Here is a 27,902-nt window from a genome sequence, read left to right as displayed (position 1 = left end):
ACTCAGCTGTCTCTCCTCGTTAAGCCCATGTCCCTGGAAAGCAGTCATTGTGCATGCTGCCCACCACATCCCTGTGACAGCAACTCTTCACTGGTGTCTGTGATGCGCGTGCATGGAGGATGCACTCACAAGGAACACCCCTTTCTCTGTGGTTGGGGCAAAGGCCATAAGAGCAGCTCCAGGGTGTGTATCTCCCACCCTGCCAACCTTTTGCAGCTGCAGTGAGCTCACTGTCTGCAGAGCAGCTATTCTACTCTGTGCCAAGTTGCTCTGCCTTGTCTTCCCTCTCTCTGAAGCACATCATTTGTTGCTGTGCATATCAGAATCTCCAGAGCTATTACTCTGTGGTGGCCAGGAATGGCACATCCTTTGGCTTCACTGATGCTACCAGGCACTAGGTTGTCATTTACTGCCATGGTAGCTGGATACCAATTTATTGAAAGCTACCTAGTTATGTGTTAATGACCTGCTGCTTGACAGAATATTTTACCCCACAGAAACAAATATAGACACGTTAAGTGTTGGTCTTTGCTCACAAGGGTTGGGGTAGCTCAGTTTGGACTTGTTAAGGCAAAATTCCCACTCTGACATGTTGTGGTCTGTTGGATCTCACTGAGAGGCTGTCAAGAGCTAGCAGAGGTACTTCACATGGTGTCAAGTGATTTATACTAACATGAAAAACAGGCAGAGAGTTTTGAGCCTGTGATGGCCTGAGTTGCAGCTCCAGCTATGTTATAGTTACTGGATCTAAGACAGAAACCACAGCATGGTGCCTCAGTCCTTGGTGGATGCTTCCCACCAACAGCTTACTGGGACAGGGCTCAGTCAGAGCTGATGGCAAAGGAGGTGGCTCTGTGTAATATCTCTTTGAATAATGACTAGCAGTAGGCTGGGAAGAGAGACTTGGACAGCATATATGGGGCAGAACAGATGTTCCACACAGTCACATGCAGCCCTGCTGCCCACAACCTTCTCAGTGTACTACAGTATCACAGGGGTCCCCTTCACTCTCATGAGTAACAGGAACAAAGTGTCCTCTCAGCATCAGCTCAGGTCTTGAGATTTGCTTTTATGATCTGTGTGTCATGCAGTCCAAGAGGGGTGTGTTTATAGATCTTTAATTTAGGGAAAATTACTTTGACAAGCCACAGTGAATTCTGGAGCTAGCAACTTTCATTACTCTGTTAGTCTTGGATCCTCCTTGACACATATTTAAAAATAAGGCGAAGTGGCTCATTTGGAAAGAAGAGCTTTGTAAAATGCTCTCTGGTTTGACAAGCAGGACCTTGCCATGCCTGTGGGACCTTCTCTTTGATGTCTCTTTCAGCATCAGCAGAAGAGGATTGTTACCACTGAGAACTGCTCAATGCATACTCTGCAAAGGAAATTTTAACTTGGAAGCATCACCCAAACACTCCATTGATTGGATTGTGTCCTAGTGACATTTAAGATGTTGGCCTCAACATGCTGAAAACAAGTGAGACCTTGCCTGTAGCAAGCTGTGGGGATGGCCAGACTCCTAGTTCGAACCAGGAGGGACAGCAGGTGATGTATGAACTGGTACCCAAGAGAGGAGGAAGAGACAAAATTCCAAAACCCATATCCCTTGATCCTCTGCAGGGATCACACCTGCAAGTCAGAGTGTGGAGTGATAAAAATTTCCTCTGGCTTTCAGGAAGGAAATGCCTTGTGGGTGAAGGTGGATCAGTGAATACAGCCCTGTGTATCAGTTGGTATCTGTAGGACAATGTAATGCACTGCCTGGCACAAGTGATTTTATATATGTGCATTTTTGCAAAGGCCATGCTATAACTCTTTGTAGACTCTGTTGGACCAATAATACAGTGGGAGTTACGTACAGCAGTTGGTATTTCAGAGATGGTACCTGAAACCCAAGCTGTGCCCATGCTGAGTGTTAGAAAGAGAAAAATCAGTATTTGGATTAATTCCTTTCACTTGTTTTTACTTTACGCTTACCGCCTTTCCCCTTGCTCCACTGCCTGTGGGTGATGTTGTTGTTTGCAGGGCTGTGTGCGAGCTATTCTGTGACTTTTCTTTAATAGCAGTTCTTTGAAATTCTGCTGCTCCTGCAGTGGGGGTTGAGCGCAGTTACGTCACTGTTGTGATGGTCTGTCAAGCCATCTAATTGGTTTGTCTCATTAAAACTTACAATTGGCGTTTACAAGGCAGCAGTCCTGTAGTCCAACACTGTAGCTGGAGCCACACTGGCTGACCAAGTGCTTGCACGTGGGTTTTGGGATATGGATGGAAAACTGTGTCTCTTGTGAATTCATCCCACAGCTCCTAAGATAAATCTGGAATGTATCAGACCACCTCTGACTTCACCTTCTCTGTAGTGAGACTAACTGGAGGAATTCACTTAAAATCAACAAACAGCTGGCTTTTAATCTCCAGTTCAGAGCCAAGACTGCTGGGATCTCAAACGGGACACTCAAGGGCTATCCATGAGTTGCTGTTGGATAACTTGGCCTGTTAGATATTCTTTTGTTGACAAGAGTTTGAGGAAGAAATGGTGCAAGAAAAGGGCAGATTTGTGCAGCCTCTGATAGAAACTAAATTCTTGGAGTAGTTCCAAAATGCATTTTGGCTTTGAATGGAAACATTCGTGAAAACAACCCTCTACCTGTGCAGGTCAAAATATTAGTTAAAACACTGCAAATGCATTCTTTTATGAGAAGTCTATTTTTTATTTTATTTTTAATCTGAGCCAACTAGTCAAAAGGACCTCACTTACTTCAGAAGTCTGATTCATTTTCCCTTTATAATTTAAATTGTAATGATGACTTCTGGCAGCATACCAATGCTTACCTTGTGCTTGAGAGCACAAATTAGAGTTCAGAGCTCTAGGTTTGTGCAGAGAATGAATATCAGTGTAGCTTTTCTGCTAACACTGGGCTTAAACTAAGTAGTGGGCTTAAACTAAACACCAGAATCTCCTGTTAAATGTTTGTCCAGGAATTTTACGGGTTAAATTTAGGCATGTGAATGCCAGCATATAGATACTGCTTTGGCCACTGTAACTTCCCAGCTCCTTGGAGAAGAGCGTCTTGTCTGTTTGATGCTTTGCTTTGTTTGATGGAGAGTGTTCCTTTGATAGAGAAGCATCTTAACAGAGGTGAAGGGCACCACAGCCACTGACTTTAACGGCTGTAGAGCCAAACAAAATACATTGAGTGGTTTAGATGCAACAGCCTGCACTGAATCAAGAGTCTCTCTATTCAAGGCTGTAAGCTCAACAGCTCTGCACTGAGAGGCTGGAAAAATGAGGAGGAAACAAGGTCCCCCGGTTCCTCTGGAAATGCTTTTGTCTGCAATCGAGCTATGTACCAGCTGAAAACACTTTGCATCACCCTTTAAAATGTTTTCACTTCAAATTTTGCAGGTTAGCTCAGGGTAAGTATTTCTCTTGGCTTTTGAGAAAAGCCATAAAAACCTAGAATTTGTGACCTATTTTAAATCAGAGAATGAAAACATATTTCATGGCCCTTCCAAAGACAAATTATCTTCAATTTTTAAAAATCTGTATTTTAAAAATATGCTGCCCATCTAATTGTCATTAATCAAGCCATCCCCTGTGCTAATAAGATGGAGGCAGAGAATGGAATGCAAATCTGGCTCAGGCAGCTGTTGTGCATGTCAACCAGTTTCAAAACGCTTTGCAAAAGTTGTAAATGCAGTTCTAATGAGATTGGCTTGTCTGCAACTAGCAAACACACACCAGCCGCACCAAAATGTTTGTTTGCCCTGGGACTAAGTGGAGATTGTGTTGACTGTTCTGCATTCAAGGGTACATGTCAAGAAAAGTTCAGATCAAGCACAAGGCAGTGACACTGGAATGCAGCTTTCTCCAGAGCAGTCACTTATATAAACCCTGACAAAAAGCCTCCACCTCAGTTCATGGTTTTTGTCATGTGTGGGGGCTGTTTCCCCATCACGACTCTTGACTTTCTGGTATCTCAGTGCACAAGGTTCTCTGCAAAGGCTGCATAAGCAAGCTACAAACAGAAGTGTGTTTGCTACTGGGATGTTTGAGGATAGGCTGCTGGTAGGGGACCAACTTCCAAGGCATTCTACAGCATCTCTCACCTGCCAGGTACCTCCAGCTGGTTATGCCTCCATCAGCTGCCCAGGATGGAGAGGAGGTGCTCAGGGGCTGAGCCACCCTGGGGCTCCAGTGTGGGAGTGTAGCCCTGAAAGAACAATGACCAGCTCAATCATCCACCCAGCCTGACTGCCAAGCTCATCACAGCCAGTTCCACAAAGCCTGGTTAAACAGAGGATTGGTCCAGAGGGGCTGCAATCCCATTCAGCTAAGCCACCTCAGTGAGCCAGGCACTGTAGTGTCACATACCCACACCTGGATGGGCACCTAGGTGAATCAGCACATTGGTGACTTCTTGTAGAGCCATCAAGGAAATCACCAAACCTGTGCAGCTGCACAAAGCTAAGCAACAGAAATACCTATGTTTCAGAGAAGCCAAGTCTCAGGAAAGTCAATAGCACTTTACCTCAACCATGAAGTATCTATGTAACACCACAAGCTTTGACACCTTGTTCCTTTTCCTCAGCACAAAAGGGAATCCTGTTTTTTAACTTTCCTTTTATGGTTCTTTGAGCTAAAGTAGAAAGGACTGGTTACATTTCTGGTACCATGACTACTCTCTTGCCAGTAGCCCTTTAATCTGTGCCTTGTGCCAAAGAATATTAATTATTGTAGGCTGCAGTGAAGTCCATCCCTACTCCCACTTGAGCCTCTGAAATGAACAGTGAAGATGAACTTTGCCAGCAACTGTTAGGAAAGGGGCCAAGAACAGCTTAACAGGAAAGATACTCGGGATTTTTTGTTTGTTTTTTCTGCTAAACCATGTTTTTGTAATTATGAATACTTTGTTGAAATTGCTTGGAAAAGGAAGTACACAGAAAATGGTCCATACAATTAAACTAACTACATATTAATGTTGAAAGAATATAAAATTGGTCCCACTCTGTTGCACTCACACAGCCAAAACCTCTTCTCAGAAGGAATTTGGCTTGAGAAGAGAGATCTGGAGACAAATCTTAGTTAACTTCAGGCCCATGTGCCTTATTGTCTGGTTTAAGACTGCCCCAAATGGCCTAAAAGTAAAGGACATTCACACTAAACAAAAGCAAGGGCTGAAAGAAAGAGAAAAGAGGAATTTGAAAGCTGTCATTTCCAAATCCCTTCTACTCAAAAGTTGATTCCTGACTTTCCATAAGGAACCCTGAATAAGGCAGCAGTTACTTTATACTCCTAAAAACTATCTTCAACTAGACTGGAGAGAATGACTACTTTATTCTGCTTGGATGCATGTGAATGCTGCTTTAATCAGTCCCCACTTGCTTCTGCCACCTTTCCCCAAGTTTAGGTTTGTAAAATCCCGAATTGCTAAATATAGAGAAAAAAAAATTGCCAAAGCAGCTTTCTAGGATGCATGAGTACAGGGTATCAAAAAAGGTTTATCAAATGTCAAAAATTACAACTTTGTCCCCTAAGTTAATAAATACTTAAGAATATAAAGGAGTAAGATGCAGTAGGACCACTTCAAACTACTGTACTTCACATAGTGTTTTATAATTTCCATTTAAATGGTTTTCTCTAGTCAGCAGCCTGGACCTGGTTCCCATCACACTAAGGCATATGTAGTGTTACAGGCATATCACAGTGTAAAAGGAGAAACATCACCCTACAGTGAGAAAGCTTGGTACTTGGTTTATATAACAACATCTTATGATTCAACCTCAAGAAAGTCTTGGTTTTAGTTAAAATAAACTGAAACCCTAAGTTTAATAAAATTAAACTTAAAATTAAATTGACTGATACAGTGAACTAAGCTTTTAGAAGCATATATGCAATATTTATGTCCTGTCAAGCACTTTCCATAGTAGCAAGCCCCCTCTTTGGTACATAAAATGGATTTAATGTATAAACAATGTTGTTGAAAACACGTCCAAAATCAGTAAAGAAAACTTTGCTTTACAAATCTAGTTTTTTAAGTCTGATTGTGACCTTGTACAGTCCCTTACACAAGCAAAGGTACACAGCATTTGGCTGAGATCAAAATAAAGCCTCCCATCTTCTCAACAAACAGTACCCCAAAGTGCATTACAGTGGGACGCTGGGAAGTGCGTATGGCTATTTCCACCCGCCCCGCGGGGAATTGTGCCGAGACCTGCGAGAGCAAGCGGCTAGTGCCACCTTAGGGCGGCCCTTAGTACTGCTGCAGGTGAAGCGAAGCTGCCTGCTCCTGTCTTGTTGTACACCCTTAGAGCTGAAAGTGCTTGCTCCAAGGTTATTCCAATCCTGCAGCGCAACCCTCTCTCAAAAGGTACACATGTTTAAAATCAATAAAAGGTTTTCAAGATGAACATTTTCGCTCTCTCTTCTTACATGAAATTGTATTAAAGATGCCTAATCTCCATCCAAGTAGATCTGCCACACCCAGCCCTTTGCTTCTAGCACCTCTAAGTGGCGTTGTTGTTACAATTGTTTTGCCTAGCTGCACCTCTGTAGCCCGTCTAGGCAGTTCTGTAACCACGTAAGGCTCAAAATGCTTCATAAACTGTTAATTTACACTGCAGACACAGTGCTAGATGAATACTAAGCTGATTTATACATGGCAAGTACAGGCACGGTACTAAGGAGAGCTGCAGACAGTCAGGGCCTTCCCACCTTTCATCCTGAGGTGATGGGAGTCTTCAGAGTCTTCACAAACCAAGCTAGGGAGTGTGGTGGATCAAAAAAAAAAAAAAAAAAGGCTTTCATCCATAATATACATCTGACATTTGGGATGTTTTAATATGACTAAGCAAGTAACTTCTAGCTGAGCAGCCTGTGAATACTTTTGTATACTCACACATCTCCTGTCACTCCTGCAACTCCTTACTCAGAGCACAAACAGTGATGGCATCAGGGTAGGGCATAACTGCAAAGTTAAAAATGTGGGAAACAAGCCTCCCCATCTCACTGGTTCCAAACCCATCCACAAAGGGAGTGGACACAGTGCTACATTCTTTGATGAAAAAAACTTGGTATTTTCAGTCCAATGAGCCTGTGAAAAAGCTTCCTTTCCTGCTGGTTCTTCAGCTAGATGTACTCGGCAGGGAAATCTGAAAAGGAGACAAAATGGCCATCTCACATCAGTGCAAGTGCACCAACAGGATGGCACAGAATCAAAACAGGTACCTGCTCTTATACCTCTTCTGAGACTGCAAATGACACCTGAACTTACAGAGGCAAGCCTAGCCACATCAAACTCAAGCCAGTAATTCCTAACATCTGTCAACATGCATTTATTTTGGATGTAAAATCTACCCTTAAATACAAGAGCAGCCAAATTTATCAGAACTTTTGAGTTAAATCACTGCAACTCTTCTATATGTCTGGCATCCTGCAAGAACCTTGAATTAGTTCATGTAGAAATTAGATCGTTCCCCTTGTTTGTTGCTCTTCACTGTTTAGACCTTATATATTGCAAACAGACCCGTCCAAAAAGCAGGCATATGAACACCTCCCGCTTTTCTTTCCAACTGAAATGCTATTTAGTTTCATTAGATTTCAACACTTTTGCATAAAACCCCAATAGCCTATTGTGAAATGCTTGAGCAATTCAACATAAATCTGGTATCAAAGACAGGTGATTTTAAGGTGCTTTAACTTAATTTTACAGATGTAACAGAGCAGGTATTTAATTCGGTATTACTGATTTTTATTTTAAATAGGCACAGGCTTTCTGTTTCTTAGAATTATTGCATTGCGTCCCATTTGCTCAGTACAGACAGCATACAGCTACAGTCATTTATACAATCAACCTTGTCCAGCTGAGATGACTTTTGCAAATGTTAAACATTTCCTTAACACACCTGAACACGCCTGAAGTTCTAACTTGCGTAGCCAAGTGACTTCAGCCACAGCATTACTCAGACTGCCTTTCTTTATGCCCAACTACCTAGGAAGGCGCTGCTCCCTCCTTACCTGGTCCAACACTGGCACCCAGTGGTCAAGTGCCTTCACAAACACCTCGGGAGAGTTGATGGATTTCCTGAACACAGTCAGTCTGTTTAAAAGCACTAGTTGTTCGTTTACTGATGTTCAAAATGCTACCCACTATCTAAACTGTCTACAAAGCCTGAGACTGTCATCTCTAGTCAAGACCAGCCAGAGCTAGGAATAAAGCATGGCACCCAAAATGCTGCACTGAAATCAGCCAGTCACATCCAAACAAGAGACAATGTTACCATAGGGTCAAGCATATCAGCAAAATTGTTACTTTAAGGAACTAGTATGCCACCTGAAGCAACGAGATATTTTATATGTCTTTTTTTAAGGAGCTACAGACTGTGAAAGGACTCTTGGACAAGAGAAAACTATCTTGTCCTTGATGCTGCAATGTTTTTCTAAAGGTCCTAATACTGAAGCCAATTTCCAGGACTGTGATACAGCACATCAAACAAACTACACTTGATGCAATTTCCCAAGAATCAAAGGCAGCAGTATGCCTAACAAAGGACCCAGGCATTAAAAGGCACTCAGGAATCCCCATTCTAAGTTATTTTCCATCAGTAGTCGCAAGGGGACAATGCTTCAAATTCAGGGCCTTAACCAAACAGAAACACGCAGAGGTGAACCCAGATGCAGAGTCCAGGACTAAAATTTGAAAGATTCCATTTAACATTCTTCCCTCTAACACAGTAATACTGGTTTCAGATGACCAATAGAGTCTTTGCAAATAAGTACACAAAATCAAATGTCAGGATAGCACATCAGAGAAATAAAGGAGAAGATAGGAAAACGAAGCTATGGAAGTGCAGAAAAGGCAGTATGAACAGAGCAAATGCTTTACTCGCTAAATCAAGACTGAACTGAAAGAATTATCAGTATAGTCTGTGAGCCTAAATTTTAATACTCCCCCATAGTTCAGCATAAGGGATTGTGAGAAGGGGATTAAACTTCCATTAGAATTAGCCTGATTGATAGATTAAGATATGATGAAGGAAACTGACTTGTAACTTTAAGCTGCTTCCTCACCATGAACTGCTCTGGTTTCTTAAAAAAACAACTTCTAACAAAGACAGAAAATACTCAGCACCACAGTAGTTGAACTTCTTGAAAAAAATTTAATTGGACAAATGTCTTCATTACACAGGTAAATTGTACATCACAGATAAGTTGCTTACACATGAATTGAATTAGTCTTTTCGTAACTGGACAGTTTGCTCTTTAATTCCATCTTTTGTGACAATGCAAATCTTTAGTGCATCCCCAGTGTACACATCTCTCTCAGCAGCAGAAATGAAGACATCCTTAACCAGCTGCAAAGCCTTTTCCAGGGTTAGAGGTACATGCTCCACATTTTGCATGTTCTTGAAGCCAATCTAAGAAAATATGAAAATGTATTTTATCCATCTATGAAAACTGATTCAGTCTCTGCACTAGAATAAACAGATTTAGATGAATTAAAAAGAAGAAATGGTCCATCTATTTTAAAAACCCCAAAGCTGAAAAATTATTCCTCCACACAGTTTACAGTTGGGAACTTTGCCAATACCAATACTCTGAGAAAATTACCTAGAAGCAGATCCAATATACAGCCAGCATAGCTCCTCCTGCTCATTCAGCATGTACAAGATCACAATGAACATTTGGATCTGATCTAACTCTTACACACAAGGTTGGCAGTACCAGAACTGTACATGAGTGTTTTTTTCTCTTGTCACTTGTAGTTAGGAACATTTCTTAAAAGCAAATATTCCCTAAGATACCGAGACTTCAAAACTAAGTCTATATTGGAGCATATCTGGTCCTACCAAATAGCATTATTAGCTCATAAATACAGGTGTCAACTTAAGCATCAGAACAGGTAAAGGAGAAGAGTCCCATGTTTTGCCTGAAACCCATAAGCAATAAAAAATTACTTATGACAACTTGGGTTTTGCAGAACATATTTCCTTCAGTTAACAGAGTTTAAAAAAAAAAAAGAAAAAAAAGGAAATACTCTATTCCTTTCTCATCTGGTAAGAGTCGAGAATGCTTACCACTTTTCTAAGCACAAAAGCTGGTGAACATCAGGTTCAAGTGACTAAATACCAACACCAATGTCAAAAACTTAAAATAAGTAAAATATGTTTTGGCATTTCTCCCATTCAATTATTAACAGCTTCAACTAAATATGAAAATATTCTTCAAGAATTTCAGACAGATTTAACTGAATGAGTTTCCAGCAGTTTTATGTAAGAACACTCTTACTAAAAAATGGTATCTGAGTGGTACAAAACTGAAGACTTAAACAAGGGTATGTTAAATTATGAAATGTATGTATTAATTCTATCTTCTTAATTTGGTATTATTTCATACTAAGTAACAGGCACATTTATGTTATCAGCCAAGAAAAAACTCCCAAAACCCAGAAAAAACCCCATCCCAACAACTTCTGGGATAAACATAGTTCCCCAATTAAAACATTTCTGTCTTTTAAACAGGCACTGCAAATACAAATAATGTATTGAAAACCTGAACAGATCCCAAAGCAAAACTTTGATTTCTCCTGAGAAAGTAAAGCCACATAGTTTATAAATGTATGGATTACCAGATCCTACCTGGGTAATAGATTTAAAACTTCTCTCAAAAGTAATATTCTGCAGAAGTAAAGCTACATTAATTTGAATGTCACAAGTCTTTACTGAGATAAGGAAAAAACCAAACCAAAACAAAAGCCAACAAGCTATTTTACCTGGTTATCCAGCAAAGGCTGCAACATTGCACTTGCTGATCCACCTGCTTTGAAAGTATCTCTCTCGTAAGAGCCCACTGGATCAAAGCTATAAACTGCTCCCTTCCCTGAAAAAAACCCAAAGAATTAGTATGTAATCACAATTCAGAAAGCTGCCCAATACTGACGAGCATCTTCAACAAAACCAGCTCTCTGGATAAGCAGTATCTGGAACACTGCAGATCCCAGTAAACCTTTACCAAACAACACTGAGTATGTTCAGATGATGCTTTTTACGAAGACTCGCTATGGCTGCAGCCTGGTACAATATCCAAGGTTATTTTCTTTATTTAAGCCACAACTATGCTTCAACAGATGTTTCCTACAGTACTTACCACAGAAAAAGTGCTGATCAGAGTAATCAAAGCAGAAAAATGAACTAGAGTATAGTGCTGCACAAAAAGCCACAGGGGTTCCGAGGCAAACACAAACAAGCAGCTCAGACATCGTTCCTCAATGATACACTTCTTGAATTACCTCCAGAAAGCATGCCTGGATGCCTCTGCATTGAACTCCCAGAACCAGGGATGATGCTCTGGTCTCTTGCACACTTCCCTCTGAAACCAGACCAGGTGGTGCAAAGCTTATTGGCTTGCACCAACACCAGAGGTACAGACACACTGTAGCTCTGAAGCATTAGGGTTTGACTAGGACATGCCAGTCAGAATGCACCAGCTGGCCAAGCCCAGCCTTTCTGTTCAGACAGGCTGCACCCAATTCAATTAACTGGCCAGTGCCCTTGGCAGCAGAGCACAGGAGCTGAACAGCTCTGAGAAAGCCAGCCAAATCAACAATCAATCTTGCTGGACCCTCATTTAGTCCATGCAAGCAAACCTGCACTCTGATTCTTATCAGCTGCCCTTATAATCCAAGATTTACCATTATGGAGGGCAGACTAATCCCCTGCCAGATCCCAGAAACCATAGACATGTCTTAGCAAGACTGGGAAAGCAGTATAACTTACTGGTAAAAATAAACTGCAGGGGATGGCTAAAATTATCCAAACAAGACCACCTCTGAGCTCCTTCACAAAGCCAGAAAACACAGTATTTCAGCAACTCAACCAAATCACTGGGCAGGAGCCAAATAAGTTCTGGAAGGGCTGTACATTATACTACAGCTTCTGTGTAGAAGTCATGATTTTCATTAGAGATTAGTTAACATTTAGAAATAACTGTAGAAACCTGCGTCTGGAATAAGTCTTCATATTAAATAGTCTTTACCACACTCACAGGTCTGAGTGAAACATATACAATTTTACTGGTGACATCTACTTTAAAGATGCAATTAAAAAATCCAGCAAAACAGTTGTAAAATGTTCCAGTGTAAAGTATGAATTATTTCACTTTAGAGATTTTATTTGTAATCAAATAATTATAACATAGCTTTTAAGACTTTCAGACCTTTAGAAATGAAAAATCAAATTAATAACAAAAACTAGGAAACAAGCCAGATACACAGTATGTATTAAATCTGTCAAAGTACCATAATGCCTAAAGGCAGGTGTTAGGAATAGCAACACCAACTTTGTTATTCAATCAGTACACTTGAAATGTAAAGGAATAGCTATCCACCCACAGAAATGCAGTATTTTTCCTTTTTCTTTTTCTGTTTGAAGTCTTACCTTCTTCATCAAGTCCACCGATTATATTGTAAACGTAGTAGGGAAAGAAACGTCGAGAGTAGAGGATTGTAGACAGCATTGCTGCAATAGCCCCTGTAGTCATGGCCTTGTTGTTGGAATGCTTGTACATCTGCCAGTGGTAGAGCACATCCAAGAAGAAAGTCAAACACTAAAGCTGACATTCAACCAGAATTACATTTCCTGTAACCTTGCTACAGAAGAATCTGACTCTAAACAAAATTATTAACCAGCACAATTAGTGAGAACAGGCTGGTCTAAAAGGTAAAGCCTCTTTACAAGCCAAAGATTAACATATCTTCAAATTTTTGTAATAAATAGGTGTTGCCTCATTTACAATATCCTTTCCAGCTCTTCCATTCTATAAATTTGTGGTGTCACACTTAATAAGAACACAGCACCAATTTTCCCTGCCAGATCTTTCACTAGCAAAACAGTTATGATACAAACACTTGGGAAAAACCAGCAGAAAAGTTATATATAAAACATTATATTATTAGTCTCAAGTATAATATTAAGAATCTAAGTTTCTAAATACAGTAACATTCGTCATTACCTTTAATCTGGCTTCAATAATTTTAGTAAGGGTAAGGCAGTCTCCATGGAAACCAGTGCATCCAATGACAGTTTGTTCTGTTCTGAAAAACGTAAAATATTATTGCAATTTTAGGCTTAGCACAAACTACAGCAATTTCTTATACAGTAGGTTATTACGAAAACACCAAATGTATTTTCAGTTTTTCTAGTGCTGTCAAAACCAGTAGTAACGTAGTAACAAATCTGTGGTGTATAAAAGACAACTGCAACCTACATCTTGAAGAGGACTCAATAAATGCAGGACCATGCAGATGTCTTTCTTCAACCACTTCCTTCTTCAGCTGTCAGTAAGACTGAAAAAAAGAAGTTCTCCATTTCTTCATGCACCCCTGACTCCAGCTGTAGCAATTCAGTCTTAGACTGTTACACACTGGGGAGCCACAGATCCTATCACTCAGTCCAATTTTTACTCCATCAGACCAGAGGGCTCCATTAAGCTTGTATAATGGTTATGTGACATTTATGGTTTTGGTGGCTTCTGTCAGCACAAACAGAAGTTACCTGGCTGCAGATGCACTAGAGAAGCTTAGCTCTCTGCTCAGTTTTGAAATGTTTTATGAACACTAACCATGGGAACACACACTTGAAATTTTAATTCTAGGAAATAAAAGAGTCTAGAAACATTAATACACACCAACCAACCCAAAGCAGTCATTCAGAAAATATCTTAAAACAAAATCTTCTCTCAGCCTGTCACTAGAATTACAAAAAAGCCACCGTGTGCAATATGTATACTGTACCAGACTAATCTCCATCTGGACAGTATCAGAGAGTCAAACATATAGTAGTAACAAGTTAGCCAGGAGAAACCAAGTTATTTTGATTTCATGTCATCAATTTAGAAAAAGTAACAATAACCCAGACAAAAAAAATGTTTACGTAGTTGATGACAGCCTACGAGGCAAGTACCTGCTGCAGTAAAATAAACATAAATAATGTGTAGCTGTAAACCAAGAAGATGCTACCCAGGTGAGTCAAACTAAGCATAAAATGAGACTAGAAAGTTCAATTCTGGAACTACTGATAGGTTTACCTCCCCTAAAACAAACACATCTCTAAAGTGCCAGGTAATTAACTAGAGAGATACAGTACAACGGGCAGCAGTGGGCACACTTGCATACCATCACCAGATCTCCTGATGAAGTAGAATGAGTTATCATAGGATTAAGTTTTGCTACAGTTAAGTTAAAAATTTTTCCGATTATCCAGCCAAAAAGCTCCATGTTAAGGTTTGTTTAATGCTAAAAATGTTCTGTTCTCACTTAACTTCAAGAGCATGACACAAGAAATCTGGCTATATTTACAACATCACATCACATCTTGCATTACAGCAAAGGTCACCACAACTCCAAAATCTACTTTGTTACTGTGCTTTTTCTTCTAAGAATTCTGCTTAAATCAGGAGACAGGTGACATGGTCAGCAAAACAAAAAATTTTTCATCTTTTTCAATCCTTGCAGATCTGGACTTACAGCTTGTAGCATTTTGGACTGTCTCGGGAGTGAATTGAATAGCCTTCACTCAGACGCGTGTCAGAGGCAACGATACAAAAGTCTTCTCCAGCAATCGCCAGCACAGTCCTTAAAAAAAGAGTATTGGTAAATCATGGCCTTCAGCACAAGCATCTTCTTAAGCAACACAGAAACAAGCTAGATAGCAATTCTACACCCAGACTCACATTCTGTCAAGTATCTTACATTCCTTGCTATGTTTCCCACTATGCACATCCCTACTCAAGACAAAAGGAAGAAGACACTAGACAGATTGAAGAAGATATACGCATGTGGCCCTCTACTCTGATTTAAACTGTATGGAAACTTGGTAAAAGAGAGACTCTACACCAGGCAAGAACCAGACCCAATGGATGAGGTATTTTATATGCCTGATAACTCATCCTTCGAAAACAAGCAAAGTACTGAGCAACAGTATCTCTACACTTAAATAAATGTCACTTTTAAAATCTGATGTTATTACTTGCTAACAACTAGTACTGTGATCACCACAGGTGTACTACCATTAAGTAACAAAGAGATGTCCTTTATAAAGCAGTAGTCATCATAAGGAAAAAAACCTACCTGGCCAGATCATGCCACCAACTCAGGTGTGTAAAACATCACCTGCCTTTAACAGTTTACAGCAACGTAGCATTCAACCCAGGAAGACGTTTACCAGCAGCTTGGTAAAAAGCAAAGGCCATAAACTAAAACACAAGAAGTTCCACCTCAACATCAGGAAGAACTTCTTAACTTTGAGGGTGGCAGACCACTGGAACAGGCTGCCCAGGGAAGTCGTGGAGTCTCCCTCTCTGAAGACATTCAAAACCCACCTGGACACATTGTGGTGTCACCTGCTCGAGGTGACCCTGCCTTAGTAGGGGGGTTGGATTGGATGATCTTCACAGCACCCGTCCAGCCCTAACATCTCTGTTACAGGACTCTGTAACAGAACCATTACCTGGGTTTCCTAAGCCACTACAAAGAAGCAGCCCTGCGGGGAACAAAAGATGCGTACTTTAAGACCAATCGGAGTTTAGGGAGCCCGAGTGTTCCAAAAGCCACACGGACAGGCAAGAACACCCTGAAAGGCTGCAAGGCCTCAAGGCAAGCCCGAGCCTAGCTCCTGCTTGTGCTGCCGCTCTCTCCCTACAAAGAGGAGACCGTGAGGGGAGATAAACCCGCACTGGGCACCGAGGAGAAGCAGGAGTAAGGCAAACCCCCATCCCCGGCGCCGCTCTCCCCTGGGCCCCATGCCCCGGGCCGCGGATGCTCCATCCCGCCCGCTGCCTGCCCGGGCCCCTCACCCTCCGTTGAAGGTGTACGGCGAGAAGCGGTAGTGCTGCACGGGCGCCTCCAGTCCCGTCTCAGGGCGGGAGAGCCCGCATCCCGCGGTGGACAGCATCGCGGCCGCCCGATCGCTGCTGTCTCACGGCGAAATGGCGGCACCGGAGGCGGAAGCGGAGCCGCTCTGGGAGGAGAGAGCAGCACCGCCTCCTCTCGGCTGCTCTGCCGGGCGGCGAGCGCCGGGGCCTGGCCGGAGGGCGGCGGGGCCGCCGTGGAGCGGAACCCGGCCCGGCCCCGCCTGCGGCAAGGTGTGTGCCTGGGCTCCAGGGCAGCGCTTGGACAAGAGCCGATGCCGGCGCTGCCCTGTCGCCTGCGTGCCCGCTCGTGGAAACACGCAGGCTGATCAGAAGCTGTGGTGAGGCCATCACACACCAATCGTGTTTGGGCGGGTGGGCAGGAGCGTGGCTCCTGTTATGTAGGGAGAGCACTTTTGGAACCACCGTGAAGAGCAAGAGTCGGGAATCATATAATCATCGAGTGGTTGGAGTTGGAAGGGACCTTAAAGATCATCTATCCTTTCACGGGCAGGGACACCTTTCACTAGACCAAGCCGCTCAGAGCTCCATCCTGCTTGGCATTGAACACTTCCAGGGATGGGGCACCCACAACTTCCCTGGGCAACCTATGCCAGTATTGCACCACCCTCACAACAAAGAACTTCTTCCTAATAGTTAATCTAAACCGTCTCTCTTTCAGTTTGAGGCCATTCCCCCTTGTCCTGTCACTACATGCTCTTGTGAAAAGTCCCCCTCCACCTTTCTAGTAGGTCACCCTGAAGCCTTCTCTTATCAAGGCTGAATAATCAAAATTATCTCAGCTTTTCCTTGTGCTTCATCCCTCTAAGCATCTTGGAGGCCCTCCTCTCAACTTGCTCCAACAGGTCCAGGCCTTTCTTGAGCTGGACACAGTACTGCAGATGGGGTCTCAGCAGGTCCTCGAGGTTGTGGTGCCAGGCACCATGGCACAAGTGGAAACAAGTGGGAAGGACTGGGATAGAAGCTCGAAGAGGTACTAGGGGAGGAGGACAGGGCGGGACAGTGAGATGCAGGGGACACATGGTGCTCCTGAGGAAAAGTGTGTTGCCCTGCTCAGGCAGCCAGTGTGTTGGCCAGAAGTGTGTTGCCAGCACAGCTGTGGTGGCTGCAGTCTCCATGGGCACTGTGCAGACACAGCGGCGAGATCTGCAGGTGGCAGCACAGCAGTGTAGAACTTTGTACAGCTCCAATGCGAGGAACCACAGCTCCTGTGAGGGCCTGGTGCACTGCCAGGGACCCCCACAGATTCACAGGATTTGGAAGGGACCACAGGGGGTCATCTGGAGCAACCTTTTTTGCTCAAGCAGGGCCATCCTAGAGCACCTGACACAGGGTTGTGTCCAGATGGTTCTTGAACATCTCCAGTGAGGGAAACTCCACAACCTCTCAGGACAATCTACTCCAGTGCTTGGTTACCTGCACAATAAAGAAGTTCTTCTTTATATCCAGGTGGAACTTCCCATGCATCTGTATCTGCCCATTGCCTCTTGTCCTACTGCTTGGCACCACCAAGATAAGCCCAGATGAATCCTCTTCACACCCACCCTTTAGATATTTATTCACATTTATGAGGTCCCCTCTCAGTCGTGTCTTCTCGAGGCTGAACAGGCCCAGGTCCCTCAGCCTTTCCTCATAAGTGGATGCTCCAATCTTTAATCATCTCTGTAGTCCTCTGCTGCATCTGCTCCAGGGGTTCCATGTCTCTCCTGTCCTGAAGAGCCCAGAACAGGACACAGCACTCCAGACGTGGTCTCGCCAGGGCTGAGTAGAGGGGCAGGATCGACCTGCTGGCAATGCTCTTCCTAATGCACCCCAGGGAGCCCCACGTGCTTCTCCACAGAGCTGCTTCCCAGCAGTGCATGGTGCATGTGGTTACGCCTCTCCAGGTGCAGGACCCTGCACTCGCCCTCGAAAATTTCCGAAGGTCCCTCCCTGCGAAGGCTCTTGTCCCGCTGGCGGCGGGAAGTGACGCGCCGGGCGCGCCGGTGGTGCGGGGGCGGGGCGAGGCCGGGCTCCGGCGGGCGCTGAGCGCGGCGGGAGCGGAGCGAGCGCCAGGTACCGAGTGCCCGCCGCTCCCCCGCGGCCGTCGCTCGCCCCCCGCCCGCGGACAGGCTGGTGGGGCGCGATGGTGTGGGGCAGGCCGGGCCTGGAGGGCGGGGACGATGCGCGGGCCAGGCTCGCTCCGCACCTCCCGGGCGGCCTGAGCCGCGGCCGGGGGAAGCGGGGAGGGACTCCCGCGGCGCGGAGGCGGCGGCCGCCTTTCTCTCCCCCGCCGCGGCTCGGGGACGAGAGGCGGCAGTGGCGCCGGCCGCGGGATGGGCGCGGGCAGCGGCGGGACCCTACGAGGGCGGGCGGGGGCTGCGCGGGGCCGGGGCCGGGGCCGGTGTTGGATGGGGAGCGAGGAGGGCTGGGGGGCGCGGGCAGGCTGTGGCCGCACGCCGAGCGCTGCTGTGTGGCTGGTGGCGAGCCCGAAAAGGGCCTCTCGGTGGTGGGTCGGGGCCTCCTCCGGGCTGTCTGCGGCTTCTGGACTCTGTTCCCTCGACCGAATTGTCGTCCGACGTTTGTAGTGGAGATCCGAGCAAGCCGACTTAAGTGGGTAGAGGAGGGACCTCTTCGTAGATGGTGCCCTGGGTGCAGGTTTTGGCATGCCTGGTATCCAGCCTTCTTACTAAATAGCTGGGCTGTCGAGGAGTTGACTTTGTTTCTTCCAGGATAATATTTAGGCCTCTAATGTACCCACGTTGTAAAACCTGGGTGCTCTGCTTGATACCTTTGGTGAAGGTAAAGATGATAATATCTTATGGCCATGGGTGGAAAAAAGCAGGCCTTTCTAGCTGCAGTGTAAATATTAATGTAGTTTTAAGCTCTCATATCTTAAAAAAAAGAGAGGCTGCATAGGCTGTCTTCAGATTTTGAGATGGTCTGATAATGACCTTGAGTATTTCTTAGCAATAGTTAAGAAACTTACAAATAATGGGATAATATTTTATATCATTGGTATAGTAACATTTAAATTCTCTACTTCTGTTTATTTCCATAACACAGCAACAGAAGTATAGCTTAAAATGAAAGAAAATCATTGTATGTTTCACTTCTGTACTTGGAATTGGTTTTCACATATTTCTTTTTTCCTCACAAAATGCATGTCATTACAGTTTGAAATCTGTCAGTGCTTTGTTTTATGGAATTGGATAGAAGAGGTTTTCCTAGCTGTGATTTGAGCTGCGATGCTTTTCTCATAGAAGAAAAAAAGTAATTTTTGAAAGCCCAAGCCTTAAAATGGCCAGCAAGAGACTTACAAGCAATGTCAATTAGTAGCCAAGGGAATTAAATTCTAAAAAAATCAGTGCTTTTGCAGCTGAAGTGAAGCTTGGAGTAGAATGAACATCAACAGCTTGAGCTGTTAGTGCTGGAGGGTTTGGTTAGACAGAGGCCTGCCCATGTGAGTCAGGTGACCTGCCAGGGACTTCAGCAGAATCATACTGCAAAGTTTCTTTGGAGTGTGCCTGAAAAAGGTTATTTTTATGGATTCTGCATGCATGTGTGCGTGAATGTTCTTATATGTATTTGTACGTGGGTGTCTCTTATCTGAGTCAGCAGCTGATAGGTTTGCTTTTGGGTTTGTGTTTAGATATTATTCTCAAGATACTACTTTTTTTCTTTCCAGACTTTGGTTAGTGTTGTAGACTCATATTTCTCTGAAGCTGATGTTTTCCTAACACTTTCAGCTTGGCTTTAAAAGCTAGTTCGCTGGAATGTTTTAAATGGTTAAAAAATCTCTAGGATTTGAAGTTTATTTAAATTAATTGAAGGAAATTCTTCTGGCCTCACCAAAGAAATAACTGGAATCATGGATCAGAACAACAGTTTGCCACCCTACGCTCAAGGCTTAGCCTCCCCTCAGGTAAAAACAAATTATTTAAAATGTAACTGTGATCTGAATTTCCTTTATGAAAGTGCTTTCCTCTTTCTTGCATCTAGTTTCACATTTTTTTGTTTACAGATCTGAAAAATTCTGCTAGGTATCGAATAATACTAGTATAAAGCAGATTTTTGAAACCATTGCTGTCTGTATTTAGAAGTATAAGAAACACATGGTTTCTTATACACAGAGTGTAAGAATATAAGTGTGATTTCTTAATGGGGTTCCTCTTAAGTTGACACATGACTGACAGGTTGGAAAGATTAATTTAATTTAGGTGGTTGCTCCTTAAACTGTGTACATAATGGATTGTTGCTGGGCTATGAATGCAGTGGGTACAGTGAGCACAGTTGGTGTTCAGACAGTTTCAAGTTAAATTGTGGGTCAAAGTTGAGATATACTTGCAAGGTAGTGTGAGAAGCATGTCATGTTCCCTAGATTCCTTTGGGTAATACTTTATTCTTTAGAACAGCTGCATTTCCATGGATTTTCTGATTTTAACGATTTACTACTATATACTTCAGGTTTGATATGAGCAACTCAGCTAGCAGATTTATTTTTGACTCCTCCCGAAAACTTTTGTCTCTTAAAAACAAAATGGAGTCGTCATGATCTGTGGTTTTCATGTCATGTTCTGTAGGGTGCAATGACTCCAGGAATTCCAATTTTCAGCCCAATGATGCCATATGGCACAGGACTGACACCGCAGCCTGTCCAGAGCACCAACAGTCTGTCCATACTGGAGGAACAGCAGCGGCAGCAGCAGCAAGCAGCACAGCAATCCACGTCACAGCAAGCAACACAGGGAACATCTGGTCAAACCCCCCAGCTCTTCCATTCACAGACTCTTACCACAGCCCCTTTACCGGGAACCACACCTCTGTACTCCTCTCCAATGACTCCAATGACTCCCATAACTCCTGCAACACCGGCATCAGAGAGCTCTGGCATAGTGCCACAACTACAGTGAGTGCCCCATGTGTTAGTGCATCATGTCCTTTCTCAGATAGCCCTTTAAAGACTTAGGACCAAAGTCACATCAGGAATTAGGTACTGCATTTTGGTGGGATGGGAGGTCCTGAGAAATTATGAGTCTCCTGTAGCAATATGAGTAATTTTTACTTTTATTTTTAGCTTCGCTTCATTACTAAACCACTTAGTAATATAAACAGTTTCTTAGTGATTTGTTAACGGTCCATCTTTGGAGCATACCAATGGAGGGTTATATATGTCTTCATTTAACAGCATGGTAATTTTTAACTCCTTGCACTTTAGGAGTTCAAGATGTTTCGTTTTCCAATGCATGGCTAACACTGAGTTTGTGAGAAGGTAAAAAACCCTAGAACTAGTTCTAAGTTCAGGTATGGAAGTATTTTCAGTGAACTTCAGTTTTAAAGAAAAAGTTACTTCAGAAATTTATGGAAGGGAAAACAAGAAATGGTTGATACCAAGAATTGAAAGAGTAGTTTCTCATATTTTTCTTACTTTTTTTCCCTCATCGAGGACCTTTATATTTCAGGTTTTTCCCAGAAAACAAAATTTTTATCTAGTAACCTTTTAAAACTTTCTGGAGACCTGCTATCCCATCTCCTGGCAATGCATTTACCTCCTGGTTCATTCCCACTTAGTTTTGCTCCTTGAAGGGCATAGCAAGGAAAATTTCAGATGGTACTATCTCATTTTCTCCTATTTCCAGCAGCTTCCCTGATTGTGGTGAGGGCTCTCAGCATCAGTAAATTTTCCTGCCAAACTGAAATAGAGATTCTTCTCCTGGGACACTTTTCATAACAGCTGACAGATAAGCAGACAGAATCAGTAATTATGCCTTAGGAGCTTCACAAAAAGAGGTTCCTGAGCCAAAACACTGCTCAGTGCTCATGTTAGTAGGAAAGATGCCATTCAAAGTTGCTTGGAGAAACAAAATAATCAAAAAAACAAAATTGATTAGGCTTGGTTAAAAATAAGGAAGACACATGAATTCCTTACTGTTTTTTTAATATATTTCTCTGATCTGTCTTTAGGAATATTGTGTCCACAGTGAATCTTGGTTGCAAACTTGACCTAAAAACTATTGCACTTCGTGCCCGAAATGCTGAATATAATCCCAAGGTAAGAGAAATGTATTGAGTTCATTCTATAACAGATAAATTAAAGGCACAGGTTGTGGCTGCAGGCTGCTGCAATAGGCTGAAAAACCTACCTGCTATATATGCAGTTTTATACTGTAGTTAAAAGGAAAGCTTTAATAAACTTAGGATGTTCAAATTAGTAAAAAGCATTTTTATGCTGAGGTAGCTGTGCTGTGCACCAGGTTGTAAGTTGTTAGATTTAGAAAAAACTTAACCAACAGTGTAGTATACTGGCCAAGCTTTTTGTGGTGGAGTTGGCCTCTGCTGCTGTTCATATGGCATATTTGTTTGTAGTGCTCAGTGAGCTCTTTTTGCTTATTACTGTGAAATATCTGATGATTAAATCTTGTTCCCTATCTCCCAACAAGGAGAAAGAAAAGAAGAATTAAAATCCTGGACTCCTGCCTGAGCTGTGGTTTCTTCCACCTAGCTGCTCCTCTGGAATTCTTACTGTCTCAGGGCATTAGCTTATTTTTCATAGCCTCGCTTCCCTCTGTTCTTTCATGTTCTCCTCCAGTACTTCTGCCATCTCATTGTTTCTGATGGCTGAGTTTGATGGAACATTAAAATGGATCAAAATCAATTAAATTGATTTTTTTACATACTGACTTCAAAGTTGCCTGCTGCTTCTTAATAGTAGTAGGGTTCTAAATAAGTAGTATCTTTTTAGCTTGGGAAATCTGAACAACAGCAAAGGACATGGAGCATTAATCAAGAAAATAATGTTGCTTCATGTTTCTTTTGGGTGGCTCCTCTTGAAAATGTATCTTTGCAACAACAGTAGCTGGACACTAATAAAAGTTTAGATGTTGCATAGTTGAATTGGCTTGTCTTGGGAAGGCTTCAGTTTTCCTGGGGGGTGTGTGTGTTTTTCTTGTTTTAGCATTTAATATTTTGCTGCAGTTGACCTGCTCTGCTCTCAAAGGTTAAAGCACGCATGCAGGCATATATGATAAATGACTGTTCTGTAAGTTTATACCAGTGATGCTGTTACATAATTGCGAGTAAGATATTAGAGCAGCAAAAATTTGAGCATGCCTTGGTAACTCCTAATGTAGGGGGTAGGTGGCTGTGTAAAATTTGTAGACTAGAATAATCAATGTGAAACACTGTTTCCTATGGCAGAGGGATAGAAGGGTTATGTAACATACTCCTGGCATTTAGTCAGTAGATTCATCTATCAAAGAAAGCTGTTGCTTGGCTGTATTATTTAAGTCATATTTTGACAAATGTACTGTTGGGTAACCCACACTACTTCCTTGGTTATGTCAGCAGAACAATTCATGGGACTGCAGGGTGAGCTGTTCCAAGTTAAATTTAACAAACAGGGTTTTTTTTTGTGTGTGTGTGTGCCCACCTCAATTTCCAGTATCTCTTGCTTCAAGGAACTTAAGAATATTTGGAAATGCTTACTGAGAATAAAAAGTTAGAGCTAATCAGGCTGCTGTGTCCTACAGTGGTAGCTGAGGTGACTTCTGTTTACACAGGACTTTGATCTCCAGCTGTTCTGTTTGCTGGTAATGTAGCCCTGTCCATTTTTTTTTTTTGATAGTCTTCCATCTGACTTATAAAATTCCAACATATGGAGGAATTTTTTAAAATTTATTTTTAAAATTGTTTCTATTGCTCTGATGCAAATGTTAGTGTTATTTATATGTTGCATATATAGTAATGAGAGATGAACAAGAATGCAGTGGTAAATATCCTTTCTGCCTGTCTCTATCTCTCAGTGTGTGTGCTTGAAGGTACTTATGGTTTAAGCGTGTCAAGTAAACTTTGAGTGATCTGTAAGTATGTTTGACCTTAGTTTTCCTTGCACTGCAGTGTAACTTACATGATGCAGATTTGGTTTTAATGTAATAATGACAGCAGTATATCACTAACAGTCTCAATGCTCACACTTCAGCGTTTTGCTGCTGTTATTATGAGAATAAGAGAACCACGTACTACTGCACTGATATTCAGCTCTGGAAAAATGGTGTGCACAGGAGCAAAAAGGTATGTTTAGGCATTATGAGGAAACTAACTCAGGCTGTCTTTTCTCATGTACCATGATGCTTGTTTATATAGACACATCAAAGTTGTACAGGTACAACTAATCTTGCTTCACAGTTACCTCAGGTTATACACATTTCTACAGAAAATGCCTGTTTGTGATTGAAGGGACTTCAATCCCTGGTTTGCAGAGGTTATTATATTCTTTTTTTTTTTGGCTTTGCAGTTATCTGCTTTTTCTAATAATTAAAAAAATTCAGCAACTATGCATTGGAACTGCTTAAAGTGTAAGGACGGTGTCAGAAGGATTTTATATTTGAATAGCTTCATTCATCACAGGACAAGAGCTCCAAATATCTGGTTCCTGTAATCTGATCCTGTAGTGATCATGTAGTTCTTAACATGACCATTGAAGCACAAGAATTGAAAACTAAACATAAGCTTAACTCTGGTGGGCGGGAAAAAAATTCTGCTCTGAAGAAGTCTGGTAAGAATCCAGAAGGAAAAAACTAATAAGCAGAGATGAATGAATAGATCTGTACAGGGAAACACTTTCTCTGCCTGGTGACACTTGAAATTCAAGTTGTCTTACTCTGCGTCAGCAACAAACAGATTCTCAGCTATTTACAAACCTGAAGCAAACTGAATTCTGCAACAGTTGGTAAGGCTGTGCAGTTGTATTAAACCCATGTTTGAATGCCTGGGCTGAATCAAGCAGAAGATTTTGCTAGTTGACAGATTTTTATAGAAATACGTATTTTCTAGCAGTAGTAGTTCAAAGTTGTTCTAAGGTGAAAACTTAAGTAACAATCTTAATGTCCCATTGGAGGGACTCTGGCCAATATTTTAAAAATGTAAAATTTATGGATTTATAATTTACTGTTTTATGTCTCATGAACAGTGAGTGCAGTACTAATGGTGACCAGACGCCTATTACCAAAATTAGCATGAAAACCAGTCAGTGCTAGTTGTTAATTTTGGATGCAAAAGTTTTGCATTTGAACTCCCCTCTCCCCCCCACACAGACTTTTTTCCCCAGTTAGGTATTTGTGGTTTAATGCTGTTTGCTTGAAGTAATACTTAACTGAGGCAGTAATATGGATATCCTTTTCTCACTTCAGTGAGGAGCAATCCAGACTGGCTGCAAGGAAGTATGCAAGAGTTGTCCAGAAACTGGGTTTTCCTGCAAAATTTTTGGATTTTAAAATTCAGAATATGGTGGGCAGCTGTGATGTGAAATTTCCCATCAGATTGGAAGGATTGGTACTCACACACCAGCAGTTCAGCAGGTAAAAAAAGGCTTGCTTATGTTTCATTCTTGTTACATACTATCTTAGAAGGTAACATCTGTTTAGATTATTCCCTTGCACCACAGGGAAACCTGCATCTTTGTTCCCATCTCTGCACTGCCTCAGGTGTAACTGAGGCTGCCCAATGTGAACCTGTCAAAATGATGTTCCCTGCTACACTCCCCAAGTTTCATATCAAACCTGAAGTATATAGTTTCAGGGAAGTCTGCATCTGCTCTGCCTGGTCCTAGACTGGGCCCAGAAGATAGGGTGGAACATGGGTCTGCAAGCATGTTTAAACACACTCTCTTCTCTTACAGCTATGAGCCGGAATTGTTTCCTGGCTTAATCTACAGAATGATTAAGCCAAGAATTGTTCTGCTTATTTTTGTTTCTGGAAAAGTGGTTTTAACTGGTAAGTGAAGACAGTATCTTACTCCAAGAGGTCAGACTGTATGACAGAGGACAGGGATACATAAGCTGCTAGGTACTTTTCCTTTAGAGATGACAGTACTGAGAAAGGAGTGTTAATAGAGTATTCCATGAATGGCGATGTTAAGGAAACTTCCCTGTGCAGCCATCCAGCAGCCAATCTGGCAAGTCAGAGCCACACCAGCTGCAGCAGGACCAAAGCCTGTTTGCAGCGGGCAGCTCCAGTGAAGCCAACAGGTGTCCTGCTTGACTCCCCACACTCAGCACCAGGCTTTGTTATGCAAAGATTCAGCAGTTCAGGCCTCTTGCCTGGGTGTCCTTCACCCAGAGCTCAACCTACAGCTCAGCACTGCCACTGCACACACAGCTACCTGCACTATGTTCCTTAACAGATGGGAATGCACAAAGCAACAGCACATTTGGCTAGATGAAAGGAACAATCATCGTGAACCTATCATCAGGTGCCCAAAAAGCTGTAAGAATGCAGGTGATTTTTCTGGCAAAATCAGAAAGACTGTTTCTGTGGCTGAGCATGTGACTGAGCTAGCTTTTCTCTGGCAGCTTGGTTGCAGGCTGCTGCCATGCTCTATGATATAGCAACCAAAGAAGGGGAGATACTTGAGCTCTAGGACTTCCTCAACCTCGAGTGCTCAGTCTATTCCGTCCATTTTTTCTCATGCTGTGTCTTACTATGAAGAAGAAACCCACAAGACCCACAGACAAAAGGATCATGTCCCTGCAGTGTGGGGAAATGCAGTTCTCTGCAGTGGTCTCCGTTACCAGACGTCCCTCCCCCTGATACTCACACTCTCAAAAAAAGCTCCACCAGTTAGGCCGTTCTGCACAAACATCCTACCGGCTGTGCTTTGTTGTTGGGTCTCCTGTGGCAATCATGTATATGAAAATTCCATTTGCAACCTAGCATCATCACAGAGATTCTAGTGAAAGTTTTAGCAGTTGTCAGATTAAACAGAGAAGGCTGGTAATGTAAGCTCTCTATGAAATGTCTTAAAAAGGATTGTAAAAATGGAGATTTATGGAAACACATAGGTTTTATATAGAGTTGCATTCAAATACACATTCTAAAAGTTAAGTATTTGGCAAAAGGTACAAACTAATTTAATCCCTTCTCTTTTTCCAGGTGCTAAAGTACGAGCAGAAATCTATGAAGCATTTGAAAACATCTATCCTATTTTAAAGGGATTCAGAAAGACAACGTAACAGTTTCTATGCATTTCAGAGAAATCAGGGGTATATTTTAAAAGGTATTGTGTATGGCACAGCAGTAACAAGAAACGGATTTCCAGTGCAACTGCAACACCAGGACTTGGACTATTTCCCAGTTAGTGCCTACTTCCCTAATGCTCAAGGGGAACTGTTTTGTTGAATATGTCTACGGAGTTACTGTGAGTTGCTTTACTGGGCTGTTCCTGGAGCAGCCCCTCCAACTTTTATTTATATTCTAGATTTTAAATAGTTTTAATGCCAGTTCTATTAATAGAAAATCTGTAAGTTGGTTTAAAGACAAATGCAACTTCGTCACTCAGTGTATAAACCACTTTAATTGCCGTGTATATATGTTTTAAGTTCCTTCCATAAGACCATGGTTTTTATAATTTACAGAACTTTAGCTTTTAAATTTTTTCAATTTTAAATTTCTTTGGTGCCAGACACATTCCCTTTTTCCAGTGTTAAGCAAGATAGAATAAATTTACTAATTGAAATGGCTCATTGTACATATATATATAATATATACCTTTCTTCTCTTCTTCAACTCCACATGTACAATAAACCCTGTTTATACAACTATGGGAACTGTCTTAATAAATTTTAAAATTACCCAGCTGGTAGAATGAAATACATTGAATTACTTTTTTTATTTAGAGATTATTTAATATCAGATGTACTGCTGTAAGTGACATGTTGCTGTGAGAGAATCTTAGCAGTGCTCTGCCTTGCATACCAGCAGTCACATCCTTGGCAATGTCTACCTTGAATATTTCCAATATGTTAAAGCAAAAGAGATGACTGGTTAAACTAGCTTGTGTTTGAGTATGTGTTGCCTTATGTTCAACAGATGGGATTTAGGCAAATCTTAAATAGCTGCACTTGACTGAAACAATAGATCCCTGCTTAGCTTCTAGAATTTCTTTAAATTACTACCTTTGTATTTTACCAGCTATGACAGCCTCACTATATTAGTGTTCCTGTAA

General features: G+C 42.2%; 2 protein-coding genes across 4 annotated transcripts; one reads left to right on the top strand and one right to left on the bottom strand.

Moving 5' to 3' along the window:
• Positions 1 to 9,136: 9,136 nt before the first annotated feature.
• PSMB1 (proteasome 20S subunit beta 1) lies at positions 9,137 to 16,055 on the bottom strand. The gene is made up of 6 exons (XM_053973540.1): positions 15,848 to 16,055; positions 14,520 to 14,627; positions 13,007 to 13,088; positions 12,433 to 12,562; positions 10,770 to 10,876; positions 9,137 to 9,414 (listed from the first exon to the last, which is right to left on the bottom strand). The coding sequence occupies exons 1-6, from the start codon at positions 15,943 to 15,945 to the stop codon at positions 9,229 to 9,231; spliced, it is 711 nt and encodes a 236-aa protein (XP_053829515.1). The 5' UTR covers positions 15,946 to 16,055; the 3' UTR covers positions 9,137 to 9,228.
• A 1,860-nt stretch (positions 16,056 to 17,915) lies between these two features.
• Positions 17,916 to 27,498, top strand: TBP (TATA-box binding protein). Of its 3 annotated transcripts, none has more exons than XM_053973537.1 (8): positions 17,916 to 17,977; positions 19,759 to 19,826; positions 20,485 to 20,810; positions 21,866 to 21,953; positions 23,880 to 23,971; positions 25,090 to 25,257; positions 25,578 to 25,672; positions 26,831 to 27,498. In XM_053973537.1, exons 2-8 carry the CDS (start codon positions 19,773 to 19,775, stop codon positions 26,908 to 26,910), a joined length of 903 nt encoding a protein of 300 aa, XP_053829512.1. In that variant the 5' UTR covers positions 17,916 to 17,977; positions 19,759 to 19,772; the 3' UTR covers positions 26,911 to 27,498. The 3 variants fall into 3 exon arrangements, with proteins under 3 accessions (XP_053829512.1, XP_053829510.1, XP_053829511.1); XM_053973535.1 differs by having other exon boundaries at positions 19,590 to 19,826; XM_053973536.1 differs by having other exon boundaries at positions 17,924 to 17,977; positions 19,735 to 19,826.
• The last annotated feature ends 404 nt before the right edge of the window (positions 27,499 to 27,902 follow it).

This window comes from Vidua macroura, chromosome 3, assembly GCF_024509145.1.
Source record: "Vidua macroura isolate BioBank_ID:100142 chromosome 3, ASM2450914v1, whole genome shotgun sequence".
NCBI lineage: Eukaryota > Metazoa > Chordata > Aves > Passeriformes > Viduidae > Vidua > Vidua macroura.
Note: the sequence above shows the minus strand (reverse complement) of the source record. Positions and strands in the feature narration are given on the sequence as shown.